This window comes from Panicum virgatum, chromosome 1K (genome assembly GCF_016808335.1).
Source record: "Panicum virgatum strain AP13 chromosome 1K, P.virgatum_v5, whole genome shotgun sequence".
NCBI lineage: Eukaryota > Viridiplantae > Streptophyta > Magnoliopsida > Poales > Poaceae > Panicum > Panicum virgatum.
The window spans coordinates 1,739,622-1,764,800 of record NC_053136.1 but is presented as its reverse complement, the minus strand read 5'-3'; the positions used below and the strand labels follow the sequence as shown (position 1 = coordinate 1,764,800).

General features: G+C 48.4%; 2 protein-coding genes and 1 pseudogene across 7 annotated transcripts; 1 reads left to right on the top strand and 2 right to left on the bottom strand.

Annotated features, from left to right (window-relative positions):
• Window positions 1-1,313: 1,313 nt before the first annotated feature.
• Window positions 1,314-4,902, bottom strand: LOC120703592 (annotated as a pseudogene).
• A 796-nt stretch (window positions 4,903-5,698) lies between these two features.
• LOC120703467 (putative HVA22-like protein g) lies at window positions 5,699-13,342 on the bottom strand. Of its 2 annotated transcripts, none has more exons than XM_039987598.1 (7): window positions 13,149-13,342; window positions 12,421-12,460; window positions 12,225-12,323; window positions 12,087-12,143; window positions 11,919-11,982; window positions 11,634-11,843; window positions 5,699-6,511 (listed from the first exon to the last, which is right to left on the bottom strand). In XM_039987598.1, exons 2-7 carry the CDS (start codon window positions 12,450-12,452, stop codon window positions 6,122-6,124), a joined length of 852 nt encoding a protein of 283 aa, XP_039843532.1. In that variant the 5' UTR covers window positions 12,453-12,460; window positions 13,149-13,342; the 3' UTR covers window positions 5,699-6,121. The 2 variants fall into 2 exon arrangements, with proteins under 2 accessions (XP_039843532.1, XP_039843587.1); XM_039987653.1 differs by lacking the exon at window positions 13,149-13,342 and adding an exon at window positions 13,000-13,099.
• Window positions 13,343-14,785: 1,443 nt separating this feature from the next.
• On the top strand, window positions 14,786-21,450 carry LOC120703201 (vacuolar protein sorting-associated protein 27-like). Of its 5 annotated transcripts, none has more exons than XM_039987435.1 (14): window positions 14,837-15,022; window positions 15,055-15,186; window positions 17,729-17,949; window positions 18,052-18,106; window positions 18,516-18,643; window positions 18,739-18,877; window positions 19,056-19,305; window positions 19,389-19,467; window positions 19,558-19,624; window positions 19,707-19,764; window positions 19,854-19,944; window positions 20,182-20,484; window positions 20,587-20,763; window positions 20,877-21,450. In XM_039987435.1, the coding sequence occupies exons 2-14, from the start codon at window positions 15,168-15,170 to the stop codon at window positions 21,198-21,200; spliced, it is 1,911 nt and encodes a 636-aa protein (XP_039843369.1). In that variant the 5' UTR covers window positions 14,837-15,022; window positions 15,055-15,167; the 3' UTR covers window positions 21,201-21,450. The 5 variants fall into 5 exon arrangements, with proteins under 5 accessions (XP_039843304.1, XP_039843369.1, XP_039843448.1 ...); XM_039987246.1 differs by lacking the exons at window positions 14,837-15,022; window positions 15,055-15,186 and adding exons at window positions 16,100-16,274; window positions 16,465-16,564; XM_039987311.1 differs by lacking the exons at window positions 14,837-15,022; window positions 15,055-15,186 and adding exons at window positions 16,802-17,301; window positions 17,404-17,448.
• The last annotated feature ends 3,729 nt before the right edge of the window (window positions 21,451-25,179 follow it).

The window sequence follows — 25,179 nt, the reverse complement described above, 5'->3', positions numbered from 1 at the left end:
TGGTCCCTCCGACCGGTCAGACCGATCCCCACAAAACAGAGGGGCTGCATACTCTGCCCGCAAGTGTGCAACCAGCCGACTTCCTAGCCTACTGGTCTCGATCCACCACTTCCCACCCTTTTGCATCACTGCGGATAAATTTGACACAGCAGGGGCAGAAATCGACGTCCGGGTGCTCTGAAATAAAAATTGGTGGCAACAAACCCTGAGCAACTAATACTCCGTAAGACTTACCTGACCAGTGGGTATACTTAGCCCACATACCTAGACATGCAAGGCATTTGGCTGGTGGTTTATTTTGCAGAAAAGCGACTAAAGTAATTCCTTATTTTCAACTTTCAGCTCCATATTCTATATGTTTAAATCATCAACTAGTATTTGCATCTTCTAAGCCACCATAACAAACATTGAATATTAATTCAGGATATACAACTCCAACCATCACTTAAATTCCATAAAGCATCACTTCGATGCGGTACTGCGATCAAGGTGCTCATATCCGAGAGCGACTGACGGCGAATCGATCTGATTTAACCTTACAAGGTTAACCTAACCAACACGGCACGAGGATGCCCCATCGGACCACACGCACCAACCATTCCCCTCCCCGCCTCGAACTACAGGAACCAGCCCAACGACATATAGTCAGCTGAGCCCTACGTGAGACCTCCAAAAGTAAACGTACGCAACCTCTTTCTCCGCGACCACTCGACTACCCTATGAGTTGGGTGCGGGTTCCTATACTTTCGAAGCAAGGCAGTACTCGGCTTACCGGTTTCGACTACCTCCTACTCCCGGCATGCGATTAGTACAATTCAAACTCGATCACAGGGCCAGACAATGAACGGTCCTTAACCGACACAGACGGGGCTAACCTTTCCCCATCCGGTCTCCAAATTCTTTTCCATTACTGCATAATCCAATATTCCATATATACAAAAATATAGAGGCATCCTATATCTCGCGAGTGACCAGAAACCACTCGACTTCTACCGGGATCTATTAAGCATAGTATTTCTATCGTCTTATACATACTAGTATAACTTAAGGGAACCTAGGGATCATGTAACTAGTGTTCCAAACAACTTCTAGAACTTATTGCACAAGTAATAGATACATATATAGGTGTCATAATTTAAATTAGTAGGTTGTGCACCGGGGCTTGCCTTGGGACTGCTGCTCAGGGTCAACTGGGCCTTGGGCCGACTCCTCATGAGCCTCCTGCTGCGGGGCTTGCCCCTGCGGCTCCTGTGGCTCCGCAGCCACCTCGTATACAACCTCCTCCGCTGTGGCCGCTACACGTATGCACATGCGTATGACATGAGAAATGCAGGCATGATTTATGAAAATAACAGGTAACCAATAGCCAAAATAATTTCTAACTAATTGCACTAACTCCCACTTATTGAACCCTCTCAGCCACTGTCATACCGGTCAGACCGGTCCCATATAATCCAAACCTGCTACCGGTCAGACCGGTCCCTCCGACCGGTCAGACCGGTCCTACCCAAGCCAGAAGCTCAAATCTATGTCGCGGCGAAACCCGCCCACAAATTCTAAAACCTTCTAGGAACTAGTTCAGGGGTGCTACTGGAGGTGTTTGACCAGAGGGAATCGCTTAAAATCGCTTAGAAAAGGAAATCGACACATCCCTAGCTAGAATACCTTGAATGAGTCCTTCCCCCGCGAAGAACTTGAATCCGCTGCACCCTGGGTATGGAATCGCGGAGAAGAAGCTTCCCCACGGCGATTTGATCCTTCCTAGGCCTTGGAATCAAGTGGAAAAGGATGGATTTGGGGAGTTGAGGGTTTGGGAAGGGGGAGAGCTCGGGAGAGGACGAGCTGAGGATGATGAGGATGACTGAGTTGGTGAGGAAGAGAGAGAGAGTGATTTAAATATTGTGGGGTCCAAAACGGTTGAAACCAGTTCAACCGGTCAGACCGGTTTCCCCGACCGGTCAGACCGGTCCGGCCCAGGCTGACAGAGAAAAATTTCTGGTTTAGGATTTGCCGCGTGAGTTGAAACTAATGACCATGATTAAGTTAATCACAGATGATTAACACCTGAGGTGTTACATGCACTCCTGAAGTGACAACGCCATTCCTCAGGTACTCCTCAGCCGCAGGAACCTGATTGGTTGCCAACCATTTTGCCTCAACCATGAACCCATCAAACAGTGCTGCCCACTTCAAAGAAAAAAGAAAAGGCTGAGATTAATAAATTTGTGTGTGTGTGAGAGAGAGAGATAACATACAGCTTTCCTGAGATGGTTGATAGGGTTCAGCCCATGCTCCTTCTCAGCCATATCTGACATCTCATTTGTAACGGTGTAAAGAGCTTTGTAGCACGATCTCATGCAACTAGGGAGTGAACCGGAAGCGGCAATATCCCACCTGCAAATTGCTTTTTTTTTGTGACATGTCAATGTATACGGCAACTATTCCACCGGTATTTGTGTACCTTTTAATGTCTACCATTTCTTTCTGATGCAGCAGTTTGTTAAGCTGGAACTCTGCAACAGCCAACTCCTCCATTGTAGTAATGTTCCTGCAGCGAGGCAAGCTCTGCAGGTATCTGAGGTGGTGCCTTGCATCAGGCTCAGGTGGTAGGGGTGGTCCAGCGACTGCCTCACGGACAAAGCAAGGCTTGGCTCCAGGTTCCTGATTGCAGATGCGAGGTGTTTGGTTGAAAACTCCTTTGCCTTGTGGAGTGATGCTTCTTCTCCAATGTTCAGGTGTGACATGTCATGCAAGCTTAGGAGCCCCAAGATGTCCTGGGTGAGAGCAACGCTGAACTCGCCGCCGCTGTTGGTGAACCTCCGGAGAACATCATCTGCCACACACATTGATCGATGGGTCAATGAAAGTACTTTTTTTAACTTTGAACATCAATATTCATTTTTTTTTCTACAAAATTGAGGATGACGATTTACTGACCTGCTGAAACATCATGTCCAGTCTCTCTCATGAGCCTGAATGAGAGGGTTGCATCGAGGAGGTCATCGCTGCGGACGAGATCCATGGCTACGCCCATGGCGCTCTCGATCTCTTCCTCAAAGTAGTGGTCGATGCAGAGGCGCTTGAGGTTGTCGACGGCGGCCATCATCTCCCGTCCGCTCTTCCGACATCCACGCAGAGTCTTCCGTACATCCGCGATGCTCTCCTGGTGTGTGTTTCAGACAGAGTGTAAGCACAAGTAGAATTTCCCTCACCAATGGCTGCATTCTGTCTGTACATCAGACATTCAGACTCTGTCCAATGGAACAGAGCAGTCCTCTCCTCTCCCTTTGAACGAACATGTTGGTGCACAGCTCTGGTGAAAGGTCTTGCAAGACTTGCAATGTCATTGGGGCCACGCAAACTAGAGGTGTTGGTAACCACCTACATTTTGGGGGTGTTCGTAATCCTACACTGGTCAATCCAGACCAAACTATAATGGTGCAGGAAAAGCTTTACAGCATATCCATACAGGTAGGTGTGTTTGGTTTGGTACCGTAGAGTGCCCATATACGGGCGCCCATTTAAATTTGGCTACTTTATTTTAACCAAATTTGGCCGCAGTTTAGTGGGTGCCACCTAGTTCATTTCGAGTGCCGATGTTGCAAGATCTAGGCCACCAATCTGGTGGTCAAAATTTTGCTTGGCTTCTATGTGAGAATTTTATAATGAAACCAAACAGGCTCAGAAGCCCAAACAGACAGACCATTAATCTTCAATATGATCCATTTGATGGTGGAAACCCTCAATCTCAAATAAATATGGAAACACAACAGCCGGCTTCAATGACATTATAAAAATAAACTAAAGTAGCCTCATAAATCTGCAGCAAATAAATGTGGATAAGACCAAAACAATTATGAATTATTTTTCATAACGGCAGAAGTGGGTTGGTAATTTTGAAGCGAATTATGTACAGTAACTATTCTTTTTGGCAACGACTAAGTCTAGAAAATCATTAGTTAGACATTTCAACTTTTAATTCCGAATTTTAGGATTTCTAGTTTTCTCAAGTGCATTGCACGAGGTGACGACGAGGATCCACGGTGACTTCAATAATAAAAAGGGGTATTTGTGTTCTTACCCCTACTTTGAAGTGTAATTGTGATTTTATCCTTATTTTTTTAACTTTGTGATTTTACCCTTTACTATTCACAAATCAATGCGATTTTACCCCTAGTCGACGGTCAAAACAGGGGCAAATACGCAAAGATTAAGGGCAAAATCGCAACAACTTGTGAAGAATGAAGGGCAAAATCACAAAGTTCAAAAAATGAGGGCAAAATCACAATTGCACTTCAAAGCAGGGGTAAGAACACCAAAAAACCTAATAAAAATAGATAATAATAAAAAACAAAAGCACGCATCAGAGCAACTCTGTGAGACTCTCTATATTCATTCCAATTATTAGGAATAGAGATTTTGATAGAAAAATATCCTCCAAGAGCTTCTCTAAGTGATTATCTAAATATAGCCATCATCTATTTCGGATTTCTCGCTAGCCAAAGATAGATAGCAAAAATAGCTCTGTAAACAAGATATAGAAAAGCTGTTGGAAAGTAAACATGTATAGAAAAAGATTTTTATATAAATGATTCTCCAAATGATGATTTATAGAGAGTAAAATTTAGAAAGACTCTCGGAGATCCTCTCAATTGGTATATGTATGTGCTTGCTAAACTACCTGGAGATCAAGATCACTAGACAGCAAGCTTTTTAATGCCTGTGAAGAGCGGATGGAGCCGCGCGGGCGGCCTGCTTGCCGGCCGTTTCCTGCCGGCGGAGAAGCTGAACGGCGAAGCGGCAGCTGCAGGAAGGATAAGAAGAAGGAGAGGACGCACTCGGTTGCAGCAGCCATGGCGCGCTAGCTTGTGAGGCCTATACGATTCAATTTGGTGTGCCGCGTGGTCGATCAGGGTATTGGGAGAGGACCAGAGCCACCCATATATGCATAAATTGGGTTGTTAATTGAATGGTGTAGGTGTCACATCTTTTTTCTGAGAATGTGTCTAATAAGCACGTTTTTCATGGAGGAGAAGAAAGGTCGATCTCACTCTGTCCTAATCTGGTTTATATAGAAGACGACACATCATTGCACCTTCCCTATGTGCATGTCATTTTTGCCTTTCTCCGGATAGAACCAAGAGACTGTCACCATTGCTACAATACAATTTTCATCTCTTGCAAAAATGGTATGGTGATCTGATCTATACAGTGAACCTATGGTTTTTGTATACCATTGCTGTCTCATCCTCTCTCCTTGGCTAAAGCAGTCAGTGGTTTCCTTTGCGGCGCGTCCTCCTGGAAGAGGCGGATGCCTAGTGTTTGTAGCAGAGAGCAGAGTGGTCAGCCTTCGGTCCATTTCCAACAAAAGCAACAAGAGACACGAACAGTTGACAACCATGAAGTATGGGGGGGAAAACACATCAGCCAAAAGAAATGATGCTCAGCATAGTGCCTATGTTTCAATAGTTTCATGCTTAGGTTCCAGCGCAGGGCGCCCAATTAGTAATAAAACGATATTCCAGTGCCTTTTGCTACGATATCCTTCCCAGCCACGACTTTCCAATCTATTATCTTCAGTTACTTCGCATAGAAATAACAAATTCTAGCGATGATTGAAGAATAATGGGTTCCAGTGGCCAGCGATACCAGGCCAGCACGTAATTCACATGCTGGGACACACACCACACAGAACCAGGGATGCAAACATAGCCACTCGCTGCTGCGGCGACAGCTTCTTCACATTTGGATTCCAAACTACTGTATTCAGTGCTACCATCGTTGCTAATGCATAGAGTACAGGCACTTTTTTTGTGCTTCGAGGACCAGATCAGACCGGAGGTGTTCAGACATGTTTGCAACAAATGATGCCCAGTCGTATTTCCTAGTTATATCCTGTGGACTGATCTACGAGCATCACGAAATCCATTTCTGCTCCTGGGAATCTATACACATTTGAGTCGTGAAGCAACACCAAACAGGTTCCAGTTTGAACGGTAGGAATGAATGCTTGGAAACCGAAATCTGTTTAACCAACTCAGCATTCCCCTCATCTCTTCTCAGTGGAGCAACAGAACCAGCCCAGTGGGAGTGGCCTGCACGAGATGAACCTTGGTCGATGCTAATTTGGCGGCGGTCCAGATCCTCCAGCCACGCGCCTCCTGAGCCGGCCCCGAGTCAGGCGGATCGCCTCCTCGATGAGCGTCTCCTCGGATGGCAGTGGTGGCGGTGCGCCGCTCGTGGACGCGCGGGGTGGGTCGATTTGCATGGCTTCGGTGTTCTGAGGACCATTGATGGCGGCAGCTCCAGGAGCAGGTGGTGCCTGTGGCTGGGTGGGAGGCACTGCACCAGGAGGGGTAACTGGAACTGGGGGCCTTGGTGGTGCCGGAGGAACTTGGGCTTGGGCAGGCTGTGGTGGCAATGGAGGAGCCGATGGCGCGGGAACAGGTGGAGGTCCAGGGTTCACCTGCCGAGTCCGTGGTGGAGGTGGGCGCTGCTGCTGTTGCTGTCCCTGCAGAAAGGAAGTGACAGTGAAGACAATTCAGTATGCTGTGCAAATATGTAAAGTGGCACCCTCACATCCCCCTAATAAATTGTTTGGTTCTCCTTTATAAACATCAGTTGAGTTGAACGTATCATGTTAATTTTGCAGCCGGTAGATAATTATAATTATCCAGTACAGACACCAGGAAACATGACTACATGCTTACAGGAAAACAGGTAATGCGACAACAATCATGAAACACATCATTTGTCATTAAAATGAACAGAAAAAGGCATGATGAAATGGTAAAGCAGATATCAGTCACATCAAAATCCAATAGAGAAAATCTGTGTTTATTGAGTCACTAACTCTAGATAATGTTACATGCTAAAATTGTTACAATTATTCATAGTATAGATGCATGATCAAACCATGTAGAGAGCAAAGTATCAATTAATCGTTCATTTATCTAGATTAAAAAAAACAAGATTCACAGACTACCACTAAAGGCTCAAAAAAAAATCTCATCAGTCATAAAGCCAGACTCAGACTTAATCAAGGAAACACATAAGACGGAGAACAGAAGATACAAAAGAACCTCCCCTGAAAGGACTAGTCACCAGCGAGGATAAAATGTCAACTACTGCACATTTGGGCGAAAAAGGCAATGTCAACAGACATGTCACAAGCACACCGCGCAACCTAAATGAAAAATGACTCCACTTGGTTTTTAATCTCATGAACTTTTCCATCACCTCATGCTAGGAACTACAGAAGCGCTGAACTCCATAAAGATTTTGCCATCTAGCAAGCTGATTAAGCAGCATTCATTTTCATAATGGTTCATTGAAAAGACCTTTTTCCTGCACATATTATGTCACGGGCAGACTTATGGGCCGGCGGGCTACAGTAGCCGGCACAGTTTTGTAGCAGCGGCGGTTACTGTAGTACGCCTAGGGTTAGTAGTCTACTTAAGGAGAGGTTAGGGAGTCATTAAGGATAGGCTTAGAATAGATTAGATCTAGTACCAATTATCCCTGCCCTTGGAGTGCGGCCGCCGCCGTTGCGAGGCCGCGCTCCTTGGGTGCAGGGCCATCCCGATCCAGATCCATTACAATTGGTATCAGTTAGCTCTGGTTTCGATCTGATTCCATGGCTTCTGCTGCCGGTGATCCATCGGAGGATTTGTGCGCCAACATGCTGGAAGGCTGCACAAAGCTCAAAGCCTTACTCTTGAAGTTGAAGGAGAGCTTGCTGCGCGACAAGGCGGCGGTGCGGCTACAGGCTGCGGCGCGTGGATTCCTCGCACGGCAGCGGGCACGGCTTCTACGCGTGGATTCCTCGCACGGCAGCGGGCGCGGCTTCTACGTGGGAGCAAGCGAACAGATTGTACATGTCTCCATCAGTCGGAGGTGGCGGCGCCGCTCCTTCAAATCAGCACGCCGGTGGCCATCTGCTGGGAGCCACTGGCCGTTGTTCCACGCAGGGACAACATCGTCGGAGGACTCGTGCTTGCGGTGTCGCTGGCCATCTGCTCGGAGCAGCAGGATGTCATTCTGCGCAGAAGGGTAATCACGGGTGGAGCCGCTCTGACAACTATCCGCACGGAGCCGCCAGTCATCGTTCTGCTCCATGTTGGTAGATTCGTACATTCTTGGCCTTGGCTCTGGATGGCTGTTGGCAAGTTTGCTGGTTTTCCATGGGATCCAGGAGAAACAAGCATCACACCACCCCCACAGATAAATGTTTTTGGTTTATTCATTGTTTTAGTTGTCAATAAAATACTCAGTCAAGATGTAAAAGGCTGAGTATTGTGTCTTAGTTGGTTAGTTGAGTCGAGTCACTGTGACCGCCCAATCTGCAGCTCGAGGACGAGCTGCTTAAAAAGGAGGGGTGAAATGTCACGGGCAGACTTATGGGCCGGCGGGCTACAGTAGCCGGCCCAGTACTGTAGCAGCGGTTGCTGTAGCACACCTAGGGTTAGTAGTCTATTTAAGGAGAGGTTAGGGAGTCATCAAGGATAGGCTTAGAATAGATTAGATCTAGTACCAATTATCCCTGCCCTTGGAGTGCGGCCGCCGCCGTTGCGAGGCCGCGCTCCTTGGGTCCAGGGCCATCCCGATCCAGATCCATTACAATAGTGTCATGGATGTTGGGCCCAGGATGGCCCAGCCTGGGCTGGCGTGAACAGTACCTGCGGTACTGTAGCGCGCATCTGGTTTAGGAAAGATTAGATTAGATTGGTTTGTTATTTAGAGATTGGTTTCTTAAGGGCTAAGTTAGGGTTTCTTAAGGGTCAAGTCAACCATCTATATAAGGATGGGATTGTATCTCTTTTAATCAATCAAGGAGAATATCAGTTATCCTCTATCTAGGGTTAAGTCCTGTCTCTTGAGGCGCGGCACCGCCACCGCAGCGTCGAAGCCGCGCCCTAGAGGTCCAGGACCATCCCGATCTAGATACGTAACAAATTGGTATCAATTAGCTCTGGTTTCGATCTGATTCCATGGCTTCTGATGCCGGTGATCCATCGGAGGATTTGTGCGCCAACATGCTGGAAGGCTGCACAAAGCTCAAAGCCTTACTCTTGAAGTTGAAGGAGAGCTTGTTGCGCGACAAGGCGGCGGTGCGGCTACAGGCTGCGGCGCGTGGATTCCTCGCACGACAGCGGGCGCGGCTTCTACGCGGGAGCAAGCGAACAGATTGTACATGTCTCCATCAGTCGGAGGTGGCGGCGCCGCTCCTTCAAATCAGCAGATGGCCACCGGCGTGTTACGTATCTAGATCGGCATGGCCTTGGACCTCTAGGGCGCGGCTTCGACGCCGCGGTGGCGGTGCCGCGCCTCAATAGACAGGACTTAACCCTAGATAGAGGATAACTGATATTCTCCTTGCTTGATTAAAAGAGATACAATCCCATCCTTATATAGATGGTTGACTTGACCCTTAAGAAACCCTAACTTAGCCCTTAGACCGTCCACAGTGGAAGGAGCAAACGGAGGAGCAAATATACTGTTTGGCACTGTAGATGCACTGTAGACAGAGAGGGCGTGGGAAACGAGGAGGGAGCAAATTTGCTCTCGCTCCCTCCGCTGTGGTCGGCCTTAAGAAACCAATCTCTAAATAACAAACCAATCTAATCTAATCTTTCCTAAACTAGATGTGCGCTACAGTACCGCGGGTACTGTTCACGCCAGCCCAGGCTGGGCCGTCCTGGGCCCAACACCCATGACACTACTCCCTCCTTTTTTGAGCAGCTCGTCCTCGAGCTGAAGCATACTCTTGGACGCAGCAACCACCCCTCCTGGTTCCCAAGGAAAACACACGGGCCTGCTTGCATGACAGCTATCTACTAACATCGCTGCACATGGCACAACTTGCATCGAGGCCATAGCGGAAGCAGTGGGGATGATGACGTTGCGGCCAAACCAGTTCATGGAGACGCCATGTGGGGTACGAACAGGCAACTGCGGCAGCACGGGTTCTCAACCGGCTACAGAGTCGAGCAGGGGCTGGATCGGCAACAACTAGGGCCTCGTGACAAGCAAGCTGATCCACGGAGACGCCGCCTTGAAGCTGCTGCTGTGCCACCGCCACGGAAAGTGGCAATGGCAGCGCTGCCCGTGCCTGTCGCCTGGCCAAGAATCCATGTGCTGCTGCTTGAAGCCGCACTACCGCCTTGTCACGCAGCAAGCTCTCCTTTAACTTCAGGAGTAAGGCTTTGAGCTTTGCGCAGCCTTCCAACATGTTGGCGCACAAAACCTCCGATGGATCACCGGCAGCAGAAGCCATGGAATTAGATTGAAACCAGAGCTAACTGATACCAATTTGTTACGTATCTATATAAGGATGGCTCTACAGCAATGAGATGTCCATGCAAGCAATGAGATGCAACAGTATGGGAGCCCTAGTGCACATTTTACACAATAGGTACAGTATAACAGTAAATAATCTTAAAGACACAACAGAAGCACAGTATCCTAAGACTGCTAGGCAATAGACGGGTGGCTGCATAACACGTAGGCGCAAAATGGAGAGTGACACAAAATCACAGGCAAATGACACCATAAATCATACCAGGGGCCATCACCCACCAATAGAAACTGATAATAGATCAATGTCCAAAATCTTGAAAAATTTAGCCAGTTTCATTTCATAGAACTGAATGTCTGTTATTTTGCAGCCTAGTTAGTGAAATAAACAATATATCATCGGTGTAACATTAGGAGCATGACAAATAACAAACTCAAGCCTAGCTCCTAGATAATTTGGACATAAGTTATTCTAAAGGGTACCATTGAGTGAACATCCTACCAGATACTAGGTTAAAGATCTTTTTCTGAAACCATGCAATATGCTGTGAAGCTCATCTTCGTTGCTAGTATTAAAAAGACCCACAAGACCAGCATAAGTTCATAATATATCAATCAGTAGCACAAATTTTTCAAGCAATGAGGGGAAAATCTTACACTGAGACATGCATGTGTCAAAACTTTCCATAATAAATATTCAGTTAACTGGGTAACACATTTTTTACCCAAAAAGTATTGAATAGTTAAATCTCTCATTGTAAGATAATAATCTGCATTGGTTGAAAAAGTTTGTTGAGCATGGTGGAATTGGAAAACCTAATGGTCGACATGACATGTGGAGAAATTTCTTGGAGAAGACATGCTGCATGCATGACTATTTGACAAGTAACCGGTTCTGTCAATTTAAGCGCTTTTCAGCATGTTTTCAAATTCTGGATAAACCAATGATCTGAAAATAGTATCTCTTCTATCCTCAATCAGCAACTAGATGCACCAGCAACATAATTAGAGTATATTGGGGCAGGTGGATTTTATAAATTCAATATATGAGAATGCTTTTAGAAAGACAAGCTAAATTCCAGGTGACATAATGAGACTAAAACATCTGAGCACAATCTCAAGAAAACCGAGCTGGTAGTACTATAGCTGTTCAAAAACATGGTGTCCCTCATGTGAGTGAAAGAATGCCAGACAGAAGAAGAGGACAGATATTTGATGCTTCATGTACTGGGAAGGGAACACTTAGGTACATACATCAACTGCATTGCATGAGTTACAACTCTAGTCGCTAAACTAGTTCTGATTGCAGAGAGAAATGGCAATCAAGGAAGCAGTACCTGAGGGCGAGGTCTTTGAGACGGTGACTGTGAGGCAATATACTGCAAGATTTCATAGGACCTTGTCTGTACATAGTTTGCAACCCTCTGGAAGTAAACAACTGCCATATCACCGGCTCTTGTCCTCAACTCAAGCAGATTTCGATCAATCTCAGTTTCATGTTTTGCAATGTATGGCTTAAAGAAAGTCTCATACACGTAGGCAGTCCCCTGAAACAAGACTATGTTACAAACAAACCATGAGAAAATTATATGTTAACTATTAAAAGGGACAGAATATCATACACATGTATTTGGATACCACAGGTACACGATAAATGCCAGCTTTGCTTCACTATACATTGGCAACCTGTTTAAGAATAGAATCAAGCAGGTAAAGCTATCACCCCAATTTCAAGCATCTGAAAAGGTTACTAAAAATGGCAACTCCAAAAGGAGCATGGATGGCATTACCATGACACGAAATTTTCCCCAACTCTCTCCAGTACAGTGAGAACTGCAAGTAAAATCCTGCAAAAATCATGAACTATAAGATGAAGTGAAATACGTATGCAATTTCCCATAAAATCGGGCGGGTGCACGATTACAAACCAGTACTGACACCAGAACCGTAGCTGCTCAACCTCGGGCCTGTTTAGCTCCACTGTCTTGTAGCAGTCATAGGCAGGGTATGCATATCCAAGAACAAGGCTGCAAGACAAAAAAAAAGATCAAACAGGTCGGACAAAGAACATTGTGCCATTGCAACAAATGAGGGTAAAAAGGAAGGGGTGAGCCCACTGCTTACGTTAGAGCTCCGGTAACGAGGGAGCCGATCATCTTGAGACCTGTATTTGTATTAAACATCCGTTAGATTACTAGAAACTGACAAAAAGCAGCATCAATGAACCGAAGGCAGAGATAACGTGACATGGCTCCACAAAATCCCCCAACAGCAGGAGATGCAGATAAACTGAATGAGGCTAATACTGAGGCCTCTATCCACCAACTCAGTACTGTAACCGCCACACATGTAAAAATCATCACCCAATCATGCTTGTAGTCACCCATACATACTTGACGGCGGGGCCCTTTAGCACCTAGATTTGGATTCCTCGCAGCAGAGGCCACAAAGGGTAAAGAGCACAAGGGAGTTCACGTGGGGTTTGAATTGAACCACCAATTTTGTTTTGGCAAAAAAAAATAAACTGCTCGCGGAAGCACTAGCTTAGGGTAGAAGCCATCCCACGAAATGCATCCTACCCTATACATGGTCAACCGAAATCGATCTCGCGCGCGGGCTGAAGAAGCTACCGCAGCAGAGGAAGAGCAGCGAGGACGGACGGACGCATGGATTGGATGAGATTAGACTAGACTAGTGCCGTACCGCGCAGCCGAGGAGCCCGCGAGGAAGCGGATGGGGCGGAGGAAACATTTGAATCGGTTGCTCGCGTTCAAAGCAACAGGCGGGGGGGAGCCAGTCTTAACTAGGAGCGAGCGAATCCGCGCCCACGCAAGCAAGCTAGGGTCCCTTACCGGGAGGAGACGGAACCGGCGGCGGGTGGAGGCAGGCTGCGGCGCGGAGATGGAACCCCCGCCGCTCTCCTCCACGGCAACCGACCCCAGCAGCGGCAGCCGACGACAGAAGCGGGGAGGACGAGGAGGGGCGGAGGGGCAAGGGAAGAATTGGAGGCGGCGTGCTCGGGAAGGAGGCGGGCCCAGCCGCCAGCGAGAGAGAGAGAGGGTGGGGGTGGGGAGGGCAAGCCAAGCATATCCTTTTCTCTCCGTTAGTCCGTTGGGCTGAGGTCATTCAAGTTGCTGAGGCGCGACCCGTTGTGGGCTTGGGGGTTGACGGGTTGGGCCGTCATTGGGCTAGGCCTTGATTTTGGGCCGAGCGAGGACGGGCCTGGAAAAGCCTGGGCTGAAACGATGTCAGGCCCGCCGCGCTTGCTTGGTCTGGCTGGCCGGGGCCCACGAAAATGGGCCCAGATGTCCAAGGAACGATGATGAAATGCTGAGAATTCGATTTCGATTTACACGATTACGAATTCGTTAAGGAATTTAATTAAATATGTTAATAACTTGATACCCATCCACATAGTAGTAGCGTATGCTTTATGCATTGGCTGGAGAAATCCTTTTTTCTTTATTTTCTTTTAAAAAATTGACGCCCAATGCATTGTGGAAACAGTCGATTGACACCAACAGAAAAATGCGTCGTGGAAGGAGAGGAGCAGCGCAGCGCAGCAGAAAGGGTCTGTCACTGTACTGCTGCTCGGTGTCTGGCCCTGCCTGATTGTGCTTGTGCATCAGCAAACTCTTTTTCCTGTTTGACCAGAGTGCTAGTGCTATTACGTACTCCACTGCTGGAGCATGCTGCATGCATAGCACATCACACTTTTCTCTTTACTGATGACTGAACACTACCTACGAGATTTGATTTGCTCAGCAGTCAGCAGATAAAACGTCAGGAGCCTGTTTGTGTTGGAGCAAAAGCAAATACTGGTAGCTTAGCTTAGGTTAACCCCATCAAAGAAGTCAAGCGTCTGCATTTCCGCCCTGAATCTGGAGGAGCTCTGATGAGCTCTTCTTGTTCCAGACAGACAGCAAGCAGCAAGCAGCATGGCGCGTGTGCAGGACTGTAGGAGCAACAGGAGCCACCAACCGGAAACGACGCGTGAAGTGGTGAAGCTGAAGAGGCGTTAACGCTCACGAGGAGAAACTGAAGGAGGAACCCAACCCCGGCACCGCATGTTCGCCTTCAATGGCAAGATCGCGGTACAGTACAGCGATGAGGTGAGACGGGAGGAAAATCACTCGGCCTGATGCTGCTGCTGCTTGTTTCTATGTCAGGCTCAGGCAGGCCGATCAAGAGCTTTCGGATGCATCTCTAGAGAAGAAAAAAAAAGGGGGGAGATTTTGCAGATGGGATGTAGATGCATGGAATTCATGTTCGTAGCCTGCCTGCCTCTCTTGATTGCAGCAGATATTAATCAGAGGTAGACAAGAAAGAAAGGGATAACAAGTGGGATGAGCGAGAAAAGCGCCAGCATCAGCAGACCACCACGCACCAATCACCATCCCGCATGCCACTCCGACACCATGTCCAGACAGTGAGTGCATCTCTCTCTCTCTCTCAAGTTAGAGAGAGAGAGAGAGGCCTGCTCCAGGACAAGGCAAGTAGGCAAGTGCAAGGGCTTGCAGCTTTCCATTTGAGCCCACGCCATCGCAAAGCGGCCAACAAAAAGGGCCACGTCCCCGCACCGCGGCGCCTGCTGCTGCTGCCCGCCGTCCTTGCCAAGCATTTACCACTCACCCTCTTCCTCCCTCAATTCCTCCTCCTCCCTGCTGCTGCTCATCAACACCGGGGGTGAGCAGAGGTGAGGGAGAAGAAGAGCACAAGCAAGCAACCGCCCGCGCAGCAGCAGAGGCACCCCGCATGCCGCTCCCGCTTTCCCTTTCCCCTGCAGCCGGCCGCGTCCTTCCAGCCCCGCCCGGCGTCTTCCTCGCCGTCGCCGACCCCTGTTGCTGCCGCTGCGAGGACGACTCGAGGAGATGATGCGGATAGGAGCAGGTCAGTGCTCTTCGTGTGCTCGCACGCTTGGGGCGTTTTCAGTTTCGGATTGGGGGAGAAAGCTTCGATTCTTCTTTTACTCTTCGTGTGCACCGTTCTTGCGATTTCCTGGCTGGAAGGAATCGTGCGCGGATTTCGGGCGACGGTTGCAGCTTCTCCTCTTAATTCTCGCACCTACTACTACTTCTTCAATTTTTCTCTTCTGTTCCTGCCCTTTTTGCTCGATGAACTTTGCATGCCTGCCCATCGTGAGCGATGGGGGCCTCAGGTATCTATCTTGTCGGGATTAATTCGGCAGTTACTATGAAATCTACCGCTTGAAAAAAAACATAGCATTTGGGGTCAAATGTAATGATGGACAAAGGGGCTTAATTCGATCCCTATGATGATATGGACTTGCTCCCAATGAGTAAAGTTACCATCATCTATCTCCTTTCTTCTGTTTGGGTAAGACATGAGCATGCGTGTCAGCCAAAGTTATCATCATCTGCTTTCTCAGGAACAAAATCTGATTTCTTTTTTTTCTTTATTACTCCTTTTTTTTTCCTCTCAAGTGGTTCAGAAAAGATTTTTTATGTTGGATCTGGATAAAGATTTGGAAATGCATTTCCTTTTTAGATTCTTGGGAGGGGTGGGGGTGGGGGTCGTCCAAAGATTCCTGAATCATTTTCAGGCGACAAAAGAGCACCAGAAAAAGGAATTCCCACTCTTTTTTTAATCTCACGCCTTTTCCATCATCCCCCTCATCAGCCTCTCCCGGCATCTGATTCCTCTGCATTCATAGGACCGAACAGCAGCTGTTTTTCTTTTCTTTATTATCCTATCTTTTCCTGCTGCCGCCTTTGCTTCCATTATACTGCTGGCCTATGGATGCTGTGTCCTTGTCCCAGTCACAGGCTCACAGCAGCCCCAGCTGCTCGCTTTGCCCTAACCATGTATATCCATCCATGCCTCATCTCCTCCTCTCTCCCAGCATTTCTTGTGTGTACTGTGTAGGGAGAGAAGGAAGATAGAAGAGGCTAGAGAGAGATAGAGAGCTGTGAGATCTTTTTGGAGCTAGTAGTGAACCCATTTTGGATTGGATGGCGGATATGGAGCAGAGTTCTAAATAGCCGGTTATAGCTTCCGCTAAAAACAGCTATAGACTCTAGGAAAGACAACCACTATGGTATTTGACCGCTAAAGCCGGTTATAGCCGGCTAAATGCCGGATATAGCTCGCTAAACGCCGTAACGGCGACCTTGCCGCTAAATGTCTTAGCCGGCGATTTAAAACCATGATATGGAGACGAGGGAGAAGCTGGTGGTTGGGCAGCTCGCAAGGAGACACACGATAAGGAGTGGCTGCTCCTCTTGGTTTCCTCCAACTGCTGCTGGTGGTATGTGCGTGCTGTTCCATTGGTGCTTCTCTCCGATGTCCAGAACAGATGGTCACACACAGTGAGCTAACTCCGGGGCTTTCTATCTCTGTCGTCCCCAAAATGCCTCATCTTTTCCTAATGCGCCCTCGAAAGATCAAAACTTTTTTTGGTCTTTTTCTTCACCTGGTGGGGGCGCTGGGCCCCACTGCTCACCTTGATATAGTATTTGTGTGCTTTGTAATTGGTTTCAAGGCTTCCTCTCTCTCTCTCTCTTGGAAAATTGGCACCCCCCATGTTCGTCGAAAAAACAAATTGGCCCCTATTTTTTTGAAAAGCAAAATTTGGCCCATTTTATTATTAGTTTGGAGTTTGGACAGGACTACAGGAGTAAGCTAATCTATCTAGGGTTATTCTAGTACGATATGACTCAAGAGCATTGGCTAGAGCCTAGAGCAAGTACTATCATGTAGTACCTAGTATTGGGTGGAAACCACCACAGAAATTGTCTACTGGTAGTATTAGATGATCATTACAGCGCTCAAATTTCGTCGCTCCAAAAAGAATCTCCGACAGTAGCTGTAAGCCATACGGTGAATTTTGCCATCTTGGCTCGCTTTTGCTCTGACGTGGTTAGTTGTGTTCCTAGTGATCCCTGGCCACAAGAAACCATTCTTTCCTGTGGAGCTGTTCCAGATTTTTCTGGTTTCGGATGGCTCAGTTGGGTGAAGTTTTCGTGAAGAAATTTCCGAGATATGGTAATGTTGGCCTGGGTCGTAACGCTTGGCACCTACTGCCTAGGTGTACATATGCTCGCAAGCCTTCAAGCCTTTAGCTTCAGCTTCCTGTCCTTTTCACAGATGCTCCTTGTGGAATATATATGGATCCACACAGCTTGATGAAACGTAAACACATGCAACTTTCAGAGTTTTCATCTCCAGCTTTTCAGATCTTTGTATTGCAATCATGTAGTTTTTTTTAATAAAATTTGTATGATCCACTGTATTGCTGTCTTGGTTTTTAGTATAGAAGTTTTATAGTCCTAGATTATTTCCAAAAGGCATCAAGTGTCCCTTTCTGTTTCAATAATAGCTACGAAATCTCTTTGAAAACTGTGCTTAGCTGTTTTAACTGCTAAATCACTGTGTGATTCCTAACGTCAATTGCCATTTCATATTGTCTTAGGTTGTAACGGAAAGGAGAGTGAAGACGGAGATCACAAGGTGGCATTGAGGCAGAAGAAATTGAAGGCAAAGTCGTTCAAGTGGAGATCAAGCAATAGCGACATGAACAAGGTAGAGGCAGGGGAGTCTGATGAAGTATACGATGATACAGTCCTCTGCTCTCTGTCTACAGCAAGCTTCAGCAGCTTGGTTAGTCAGAAAAGACTGAGGATCCTTGGAAAGGTATTTTTGTTATTTGGCCAGTTGGCCTTGTACCTTGTCCATTCAGCCATTTGCTTTCTGTTCTTTATGATTAATTTTTGTGTTCGTTTTGCTGTTTCAAAGGTGGCTGCGCAGTGTGATGCTGTCGATCCTCCAGTTCCAAGAAAGTTAAGATCAGGTACCAATTAACAACTGTACTTCTTTTTAGAGAAAACAACTGTACTTCTTCTTTTACAAGACCAGAGAAAATGGATTTTTGGCTGCCTCATGTGTCAATTTTTTTATTTACAGTATGGTCGACAAAGAATGATTGTTACTTTTGATTGGACGATATTTTAAGTTTAAGTGAACAAACAACGTAGTTGTTAATATGTTAATATTTTGTCAGTCTGGGAACGATTGCTAGTGATTACCTAAAACCTAATCTAGCTGGTTATGTGTTTGTGGGTACTTAAATATTCGACTGATGTTTCTTTACAAGTGCTATGGTGCAATTGGTTGTGAAATTGTGACAATGCCATGGGTAATTTAAGTTGTGACCTTTTAAGCTCTAAGATAACATTTCAACTCTTACCCTCTTAATTCAGCCACAAAGAAGCGAGTCGGTCAATTTGTTTCTGCATCATCTCGGCATGTCAAAAAGAGACGTAATCTTTCGGCTATCAGTGCTCAAATTTCGTTTGTGGACCAGAAAACAAGATTCAATGGAAGCTCGGTAATAAAAAAAATTCCTGCTACAATGATTTCATCGTTTTTAATGAAGCAAGACTGAAAAACTGAAAGTGAGAGATGCACATTCTTGTCTCGCAGTTATTTACAGAAGAGGAGGAAGTAGTCGCTGATGTTTTGCTGTCCCTATCTCAAATATCATCTCCTAGTGACCTCACGGTTGACAAGACTACAGCAGATAGCTCAAATCTAAATGTTGCTTCAACTTCTTGTTCAGAAGGTTTGTCTGCACTCTTCCCTTAGTATCATGCTAAATAATACAATTTTAGAAAATGTTTTTTTTTCGCGACCGTGCCTGAGTACGTTTTTCATTAAGAGGAAAGCAGTTACAGACACAACTTCTTATTCAGACACAATTTTAGAAATTGTTCATAATTTTTGCGTGATCGTCCCTGCAGGAGCTACTAAGGGGGGTGACGAAATTGTCATACCGCCAAGTGCTGCTAATAATTTGGCTAGCCAAGCTACCTGCATAGATAAAGTAGTAGGACGAACCAACAGTGTTCCACATGCAAATCCAGTGTCTGGTGCTACAGATCAATCCAGCAACATAAACCCACCTTCATCAGAAAATGAGCAGATGCAGGATCTTTCTTTGGGAACTGTTGTGAATTTACCAAGCCCGTCTAAAGACTCCTCCAATAACAGGTAGATAACTGCTCATGGATGCCCTCTGGTCCCTTATCTTGTCCTTATGTAAGCTGCATTCTCATGTTTTTTTCTGTTTGTAGCACACCAAAGCTCCAGAAAGTGCGGTTTGATGATAGCCAAAGTTATGCAGCACAGAAACCAGAGGCCCCTCTTTGGCTGGTACTGCACTGTTATCTGTCTGAAAGTAATGGTGTACTTTTCATTTGGTCCTAATGCTTCATGGTCTCCTCAAATATGGTTTTTATACAGATAAATTCTAATAAATCTGATATCTCGCCACATGAGAGAGAAAAGGCCAATAATAGCAGGGCACAAGGTACTCCTACAATTCTAGGATTTTACTAAATATTGGTTATTATTGTTAATACTTATCTGCTACTTTGTTGCTATTATATCAGAAATTGTGCCAGTGGTCCGGACTTCCCTGCCTCATTCCCCAGACGGGTACTTCATAAAGTAATTTTCTGTTTAAGCCAATAACATCTTTTCCCGTAGAGATTTTAGTTGGGTTGCTAAGAAGATGGTAAATGTATGTCTGTTTTCAGGCCCTCTTCGTCAAGCAAACTGCTGACAGCTCATAAAAATACTACTACTTCTGAAGCCTCCAAATTTACAGCACCTGTAAATCAGGACAAGGTACATGTCATCTCCGTTATTAGGCTTACGCGCTTTCATTTTCTTATTCAACAAATTTGATAGGAATTACCTTGGTTGATTCCTGCCCAAAATTCATCGTCAAGGATTGGCTTGTCGACGCTTTCATAATTTCCTATTGTACAATTGTTTTTGTCGAGCTACAATCTAGCTACCCGAAGCTCTGAAAAAGAAATTCTACGATTTGGCTCTGAATAATTAGCTGACAGATGTAAACAGTCTTATCTGCAGCCTTCGCTGGTTAAAAATTTCGGCTCAACAAAGGCATGGAAGAGGAGTATGATCCATGTCTACGTTAGCCATGTGATCCAGAGGCATATGAACAAAGAGAAGGCATCCCAGAACCAAGTGAAACCGGAGGAAGCCCCACTCGGCCGGTCCTCAAGGTCTCGAACCGGCTCCGCGAGACCCAAGAAGAACCCACGGGATGAGAAGTTTTGCACCGTGCACTTCGACCTGCAGGTCCCGGCTCAGCCATCTGCTGCTGGCATGGGCGACGCGGGTGCTGGTCGGCAGAAGATTGTGAGCGTGGCAAGCTAGTTTTCGCGGTGGCGCTGCTACCCAAAACGCTGTCTGAATCCCTCTGAACTCTTGAACTGAAGCTGTCAATGCTGCATCTTACAGGTCAGTGGTGGTAATTTCCTGAACCTGCCCAATTCGACGGCGTTACCGCCGGGCACGCAGCAGCATCTTCAGTATCTGCACCCCCAGATGGCGCCACGGGGAGCGATGCCGTACCAGTTTCCTCATCTTCCCTACAGCGGAGGGAACTTGGCACCTGCTGCAGCACTCCAACAGCAGGTAGGTTCTTCTTCCTCTGCACATCGATTCTGAACATGTCACTCACCAGTCTGTTATTACAAGCTTCAAGATGGGGGGTCTGATGGTGTCGCGTCTTGTGGATGAACTGGCAGATGCCGCAGCAGTACATGAGCAACATGGGCTACGCTCCGAGGCCCGGCCTCCCGGCGGCGAGCTCGTCGGCCATGATGAAGACGCTCCATCAGCAGCAGCAGCAGCAGCAGCAGCAGCAGCAGCAGCAGATGGGGCAGTACCATGTTTCTCAGTACCAGCCGAGGCCGGACGGCGCACCGCCGCCGGCAGCGTGGCACAGCATGTCCTCTCTGCGCCCGACGATGGCCATGATCCCTCCCCCGTCGATGCCGCCGCAGATGGAGCTCTTCTACGCGCCGTACCAGGGCGGCGGCCGGCAGCCACAGCAGCTCAGGTTGATGTAGCCTTCTAGTGCTAGATATACCACTACTAATTTCCCTTTATATAGATAGATAACCAGGATGGTGCTGAGGTTAAACTTACAGAAAAGGAATCCATGCTACTGTGTGTTAATAACTTGCTGGTGTTGAAGTCTTGAAGAAGGGTTGTGCAAGAGCTGAACCTGGGGCTGAACTGTAATTAACAAAATTTACCATGCCCAGCTCCAGCTGCAGCTGCATAAATACGAGACAAGGCTCCCTGTCAGTTTAAGCTTTTCTTTTTTTCGTTCTGATGACCGATCCTTGTTTACTCATAAGTCTCGTCCCCCGCGTCGCTCCTCCGGAGCGGCTCGGGCGGAACCGCCTCCCAAAGCGCCGCCGCCCTCCAGCCGCGCCCCCTGTCTCGCCGCCGCCCGAGCAGCCGCCGGAAGTTCGTGCGGCTACAAGGAAGGCCGCTGGAAGTTCGTGCGGCTACAAGGAAGGCGGCGGCGGGGCTCCAACTCGCCTCTCTCTCTTTCTCTCTCTCGCCCTTTCATGGTGGCTGCTCCGTCTATGGTGGCGCCGGCGGCCATTCCCAGCTTCCCCCGGTCGGATCCGTCTCCGGAACGGCCAAATCCACGCCCTCGGTCACCGGATCTGCTCGTCTTGGTCCTCGGTGTGGTGGGACGCGCCACGGTGTGGCGGCGGCGGCGCTCGTGGCCGGTGCGCGGCGGGGCGTGCTGCTGGTGCTGCGGCGGCGCCCGCGGCCATTGCGCGGCGGGCATGTTGCGGGGCTGCGGCGGCGGCGCTCGCGGCCGGGCACGGTGCGGCGGCGGCGGCGGCACTCGCGGCCTGGCGCGGCAAGGTGCGGGTGCGGCGGCGCCATTTGCTGCAGGTGCGTGGCGGGGTGCGGCGGCGGCAGCGCCCCCTGTGTTGGCGTGTCGCTGGGGCGTGGATGTCGGCATCCGAGGGATACGCGGCTTGGTGGCTACAGCTTCGGCGCTACTCGGTGCCCCGCTCGGGTCTGCGCTCTTGACTGCGTCTGGTCAACATGTGCCGCGGTGTGTCGGCGGCGCCATGGTGGCGTGTGCCGACGTCGGTTTTGCTCGGGCGTGCGCTAGTGTCGCCGTGGTGGCGTCGTTGGCTGCGGCTGTGCGGAGGCTCGCCAGCAACACCATGGTGGTGGTCTGGTGACGTCGGCCATCTTTTCATCGCGGTGATAATGCGGGTGAAAACACATCCCTCCTTGGGACGGCGTCGTTGGCGTCATTGGCGTCATTTCCTTCCTGAAGGCGATGTCGAGCATCTTTGGTCGGACCTTGCTCCTATCTGTGGACGGTGTCTTGGGCGTCGGTTTCCCATGTCGGATGTGGCAGGTGAAAGCCCAACCTCTCTTGGGCTGGCATCGACGTCTTCGGCGTCCTAGAGGCGATGTCAAGCTTTTCTGAGTTGGAGGCATCATTCGGCGTTGGCGGCTTCCGAAAGGGCTTTCTTCTCTTTTTTCTTCCTTTTCTCTCTTGTTTTGGATTGTGTTGTGGGTCTTTCTCAAAAAAAAAGATTGTGTTGTGGGTTGTGGTGGCTTGTGTCGATGTCCCAATCCGACCGGGCCGAGTTCGCGGCGGCTCAGGTCGAGGTCCCAATCCGACCGGGCTAAGTGTAGGTTGTGGTGGCTCGAGTCGATGTCCCAATCCGACCGTGCGGAGAGTTGTGGTGGCTCGTGTCGATGTCCCAATCCGACCGAGCGGAGTGTAAGTTGTTGTGGCTTTGTCGGTGTCTCAATCCGACCAGCCAAAGTCGAGTGAGTCCCGGTTGATGTCCCAATCCAACCGGCCGGTGTTGCAAATTGTAGGTGTTATAGTGGTAGGTTTTGTAGTTTCTGTTGTGCAGTTTTCGGGCCCGCAAGGTTCTGGATCTTTCGAAAAAGGGTGGACTCCTCGACTGCGCAAATTAACTTAGGGCTCTGAAGGGATCCAGTACCTGACTGTCGCCGGCGGTGGAGGAGGAGCAGGGGCACTTGTCGCCAGGAGCGGTTGCCGGCGGCGTGCTTGGGTATCCGCGAGCATTGTTTGCACGTACACGCCGCGGCGGTCGGAGATATCTTGGCCGAGGTGGCTGCCGCGACCGGGGTCACGTGACACGCACGCGCAAGGTGCAGGGGCTGGACCGGCCTGACATGTGGCCCGGGGCAGGAGCGCGTGTGCAGTGTACCGGCCGGCCGTGCGATTCCCAGATCATCCGTGTGCACAAGCTAAAGCTAGGACGACATTGCAATTGGGACGCCACCGCCCCAGTGATCAAGATCGGGATGATCCATATGGTTGGTGTTACCAAGCGCGGTGGATGACACATCGGCGTGCAGTTGCGGAGCTTGAGTAGCTAATGAGGGGACCAGCTATGATAATCTTCTCTGAAAATCAATAAATAGTGCCCGCCTTATTGTTCATTTAGTGGTAATTTTCATTGGCCAGGAGGAGCCATGGCCACCCTTAGACTCCACTAAGCTCCGCCAGTGTCGGCATGCGTTTCATCCGTAATGTTGTGTGAGGAATACCGTACGGTTCAGCAACATATCCATGGCCGGCTCACGCAAAAAAAAATTTGCATCTATTATTAGATCATGAAACGTTAGATTGCCACGAAACAAAATACATGTTTATAAAAAATGTCAAAACTGGACACCCAAGCTTTAAAAATACGTGGCGAGTTTCTCGGACATAAAAACTACAATCCTCTAAAGTTCAACTTTCCTTTGTACGAAGAGTGAACATGTTGTTTTCATATCATTATTTCAAACCAGAACGATTCTAATTTGCAATGCCATAATTATCGTAAAGTTCTAACCGTGCTTTATAATAGATAGATTTCTAGTATACATTGAACACTGCTAACTACGTTCTCATGTTGCGTGCCACTGAAACATCGTGCCATATATACTGGATGAAGCCATATGCCACTGATATTATATATAATATCGAAACCGACAATCGAAGCTTCAAAAAGCATGCAGCGGGTTTCTTCTTGAACATAAAAACTCTGGTCCTCTAAAATCTGAACATTCCTTTAAAATATGCACGAAGAGTGTGGCAGCCGGAATTGGACGACTACCAAACTACTTGATTGCTCGTGTCTCGCGCATTGAATCAGAATGGTCTAGCACACAATGACTTGAGGGATTTAGACTGGTTCGGGCCGAAATTGCCCTACGTCCAGTATGAGGGGTGGTTCTCTCTCTGTTGCTCGAATTGCTCAAAGTTGCCGGGGAGCTTTACAAGCTTCGAGTAGTGAAGGAATGATTTTTTTTCTTTTTCTACGTGTGCTGTATCTCCTTTTATACTTCAAGGTGGGGCCCCTATTTATATAGTTCTATCGCTAGCGTGCGTTGCTTGTTTGTCGTGGTTGACTCCTTGCCCTTGCCAGTCGGGGGGCCCCGCTCCGCGGTCGGGAGTGGCGGCAGTTGTCCTGGGCGGTTTTTCTTGTGCAAAGGATCTTCGTCCTCCCGTCCTGTCCTTAGTCGGTCGGGAAGGTCTTTGCGCTTCGGTCGGGGTTCGGCAGTCGTCCGGTCGCTTATCCGTCCGTATGTATTCCATGCGTCCTCCCCTGAGTGGGCTCTGATCGGGGAGTGGCAGGCTCGCTGACGGGTTCTACTTGTCAGGTGGCCTTGCCCGGCCGCAGTCACCTAGCCCTGCCGGAGTGGCGCCAGGGGGTCATGATGACGGCGTGCGGGACGGAAGAGTTGACGCCCTCTCTCCCGTTGTTCCGGTGCACGATCACACGCCCGCAGGAGTGGGCGGCGCGTACGGCGACATGGAGAGTAGGCGTGGTCACCACACCCTCGCCTCAGGTCGTCTCCTTGGTGAGCAAGAACGGATTGCCGCTGTTTGCTCCGTGGTCGGTAGGCTGCACCGTGTCCGCCCTCCAGTTCGATCGGTCAGGCGCCGGTCGTCCTGTGCGGCGGTGCGGATGCTACAGTTCGTATGGGCCTTTCTTGGGCCGGATGTCTGACTTTGGGGAAGGGATGGAGTGG

What these genes read in the sequence shown, in the direction of transcription:
- LOC120703467 (XM_039987598.1), bottom strand. Translation starts at nt 12,452, where the DNA reads ATGATCGGCTCCCTCGTTACCGGAGCTCTAAC. An exon ending in CGGTTCTGGTGTCAGTACTG is followed by an intron (nt 12,144 to 12,224) that starts GTTTGTAATCGT and finishes TGATTTTTGCAG; the next exon opens with GATTTTACTTGCAGTTCTCA. An exon ending in GGGGAAAATTTCGTGTCATG is followed by an intron (nt 11,983 to 12,086) that starts GTAATGCCATCC and finishes ATTCTTAAACAG; the next exon opens with GTTGCCAATGTATAGTGAAG.
- LOC120703201 (XM_039987246.1), top strand. An exon ending in CAAGATTCAATGGAAGCTCG is followed by an intron (nt 18,644 to 18,738) that starts GTAATAAAAAAA and finishes CTTGTCTCGCAG; the next exon opens with TTATTTACAGAAGAGGAGGA. An exon ending in TTCAACTTCTTGTTCAGAAG is followed by an intron (nt 18,878 to 19,055) that starts GTTTGTCTGCAC and finishes TCGTCCCTGCAG; the next exon opens with GAGCTACTAAGGGGGGTGAC.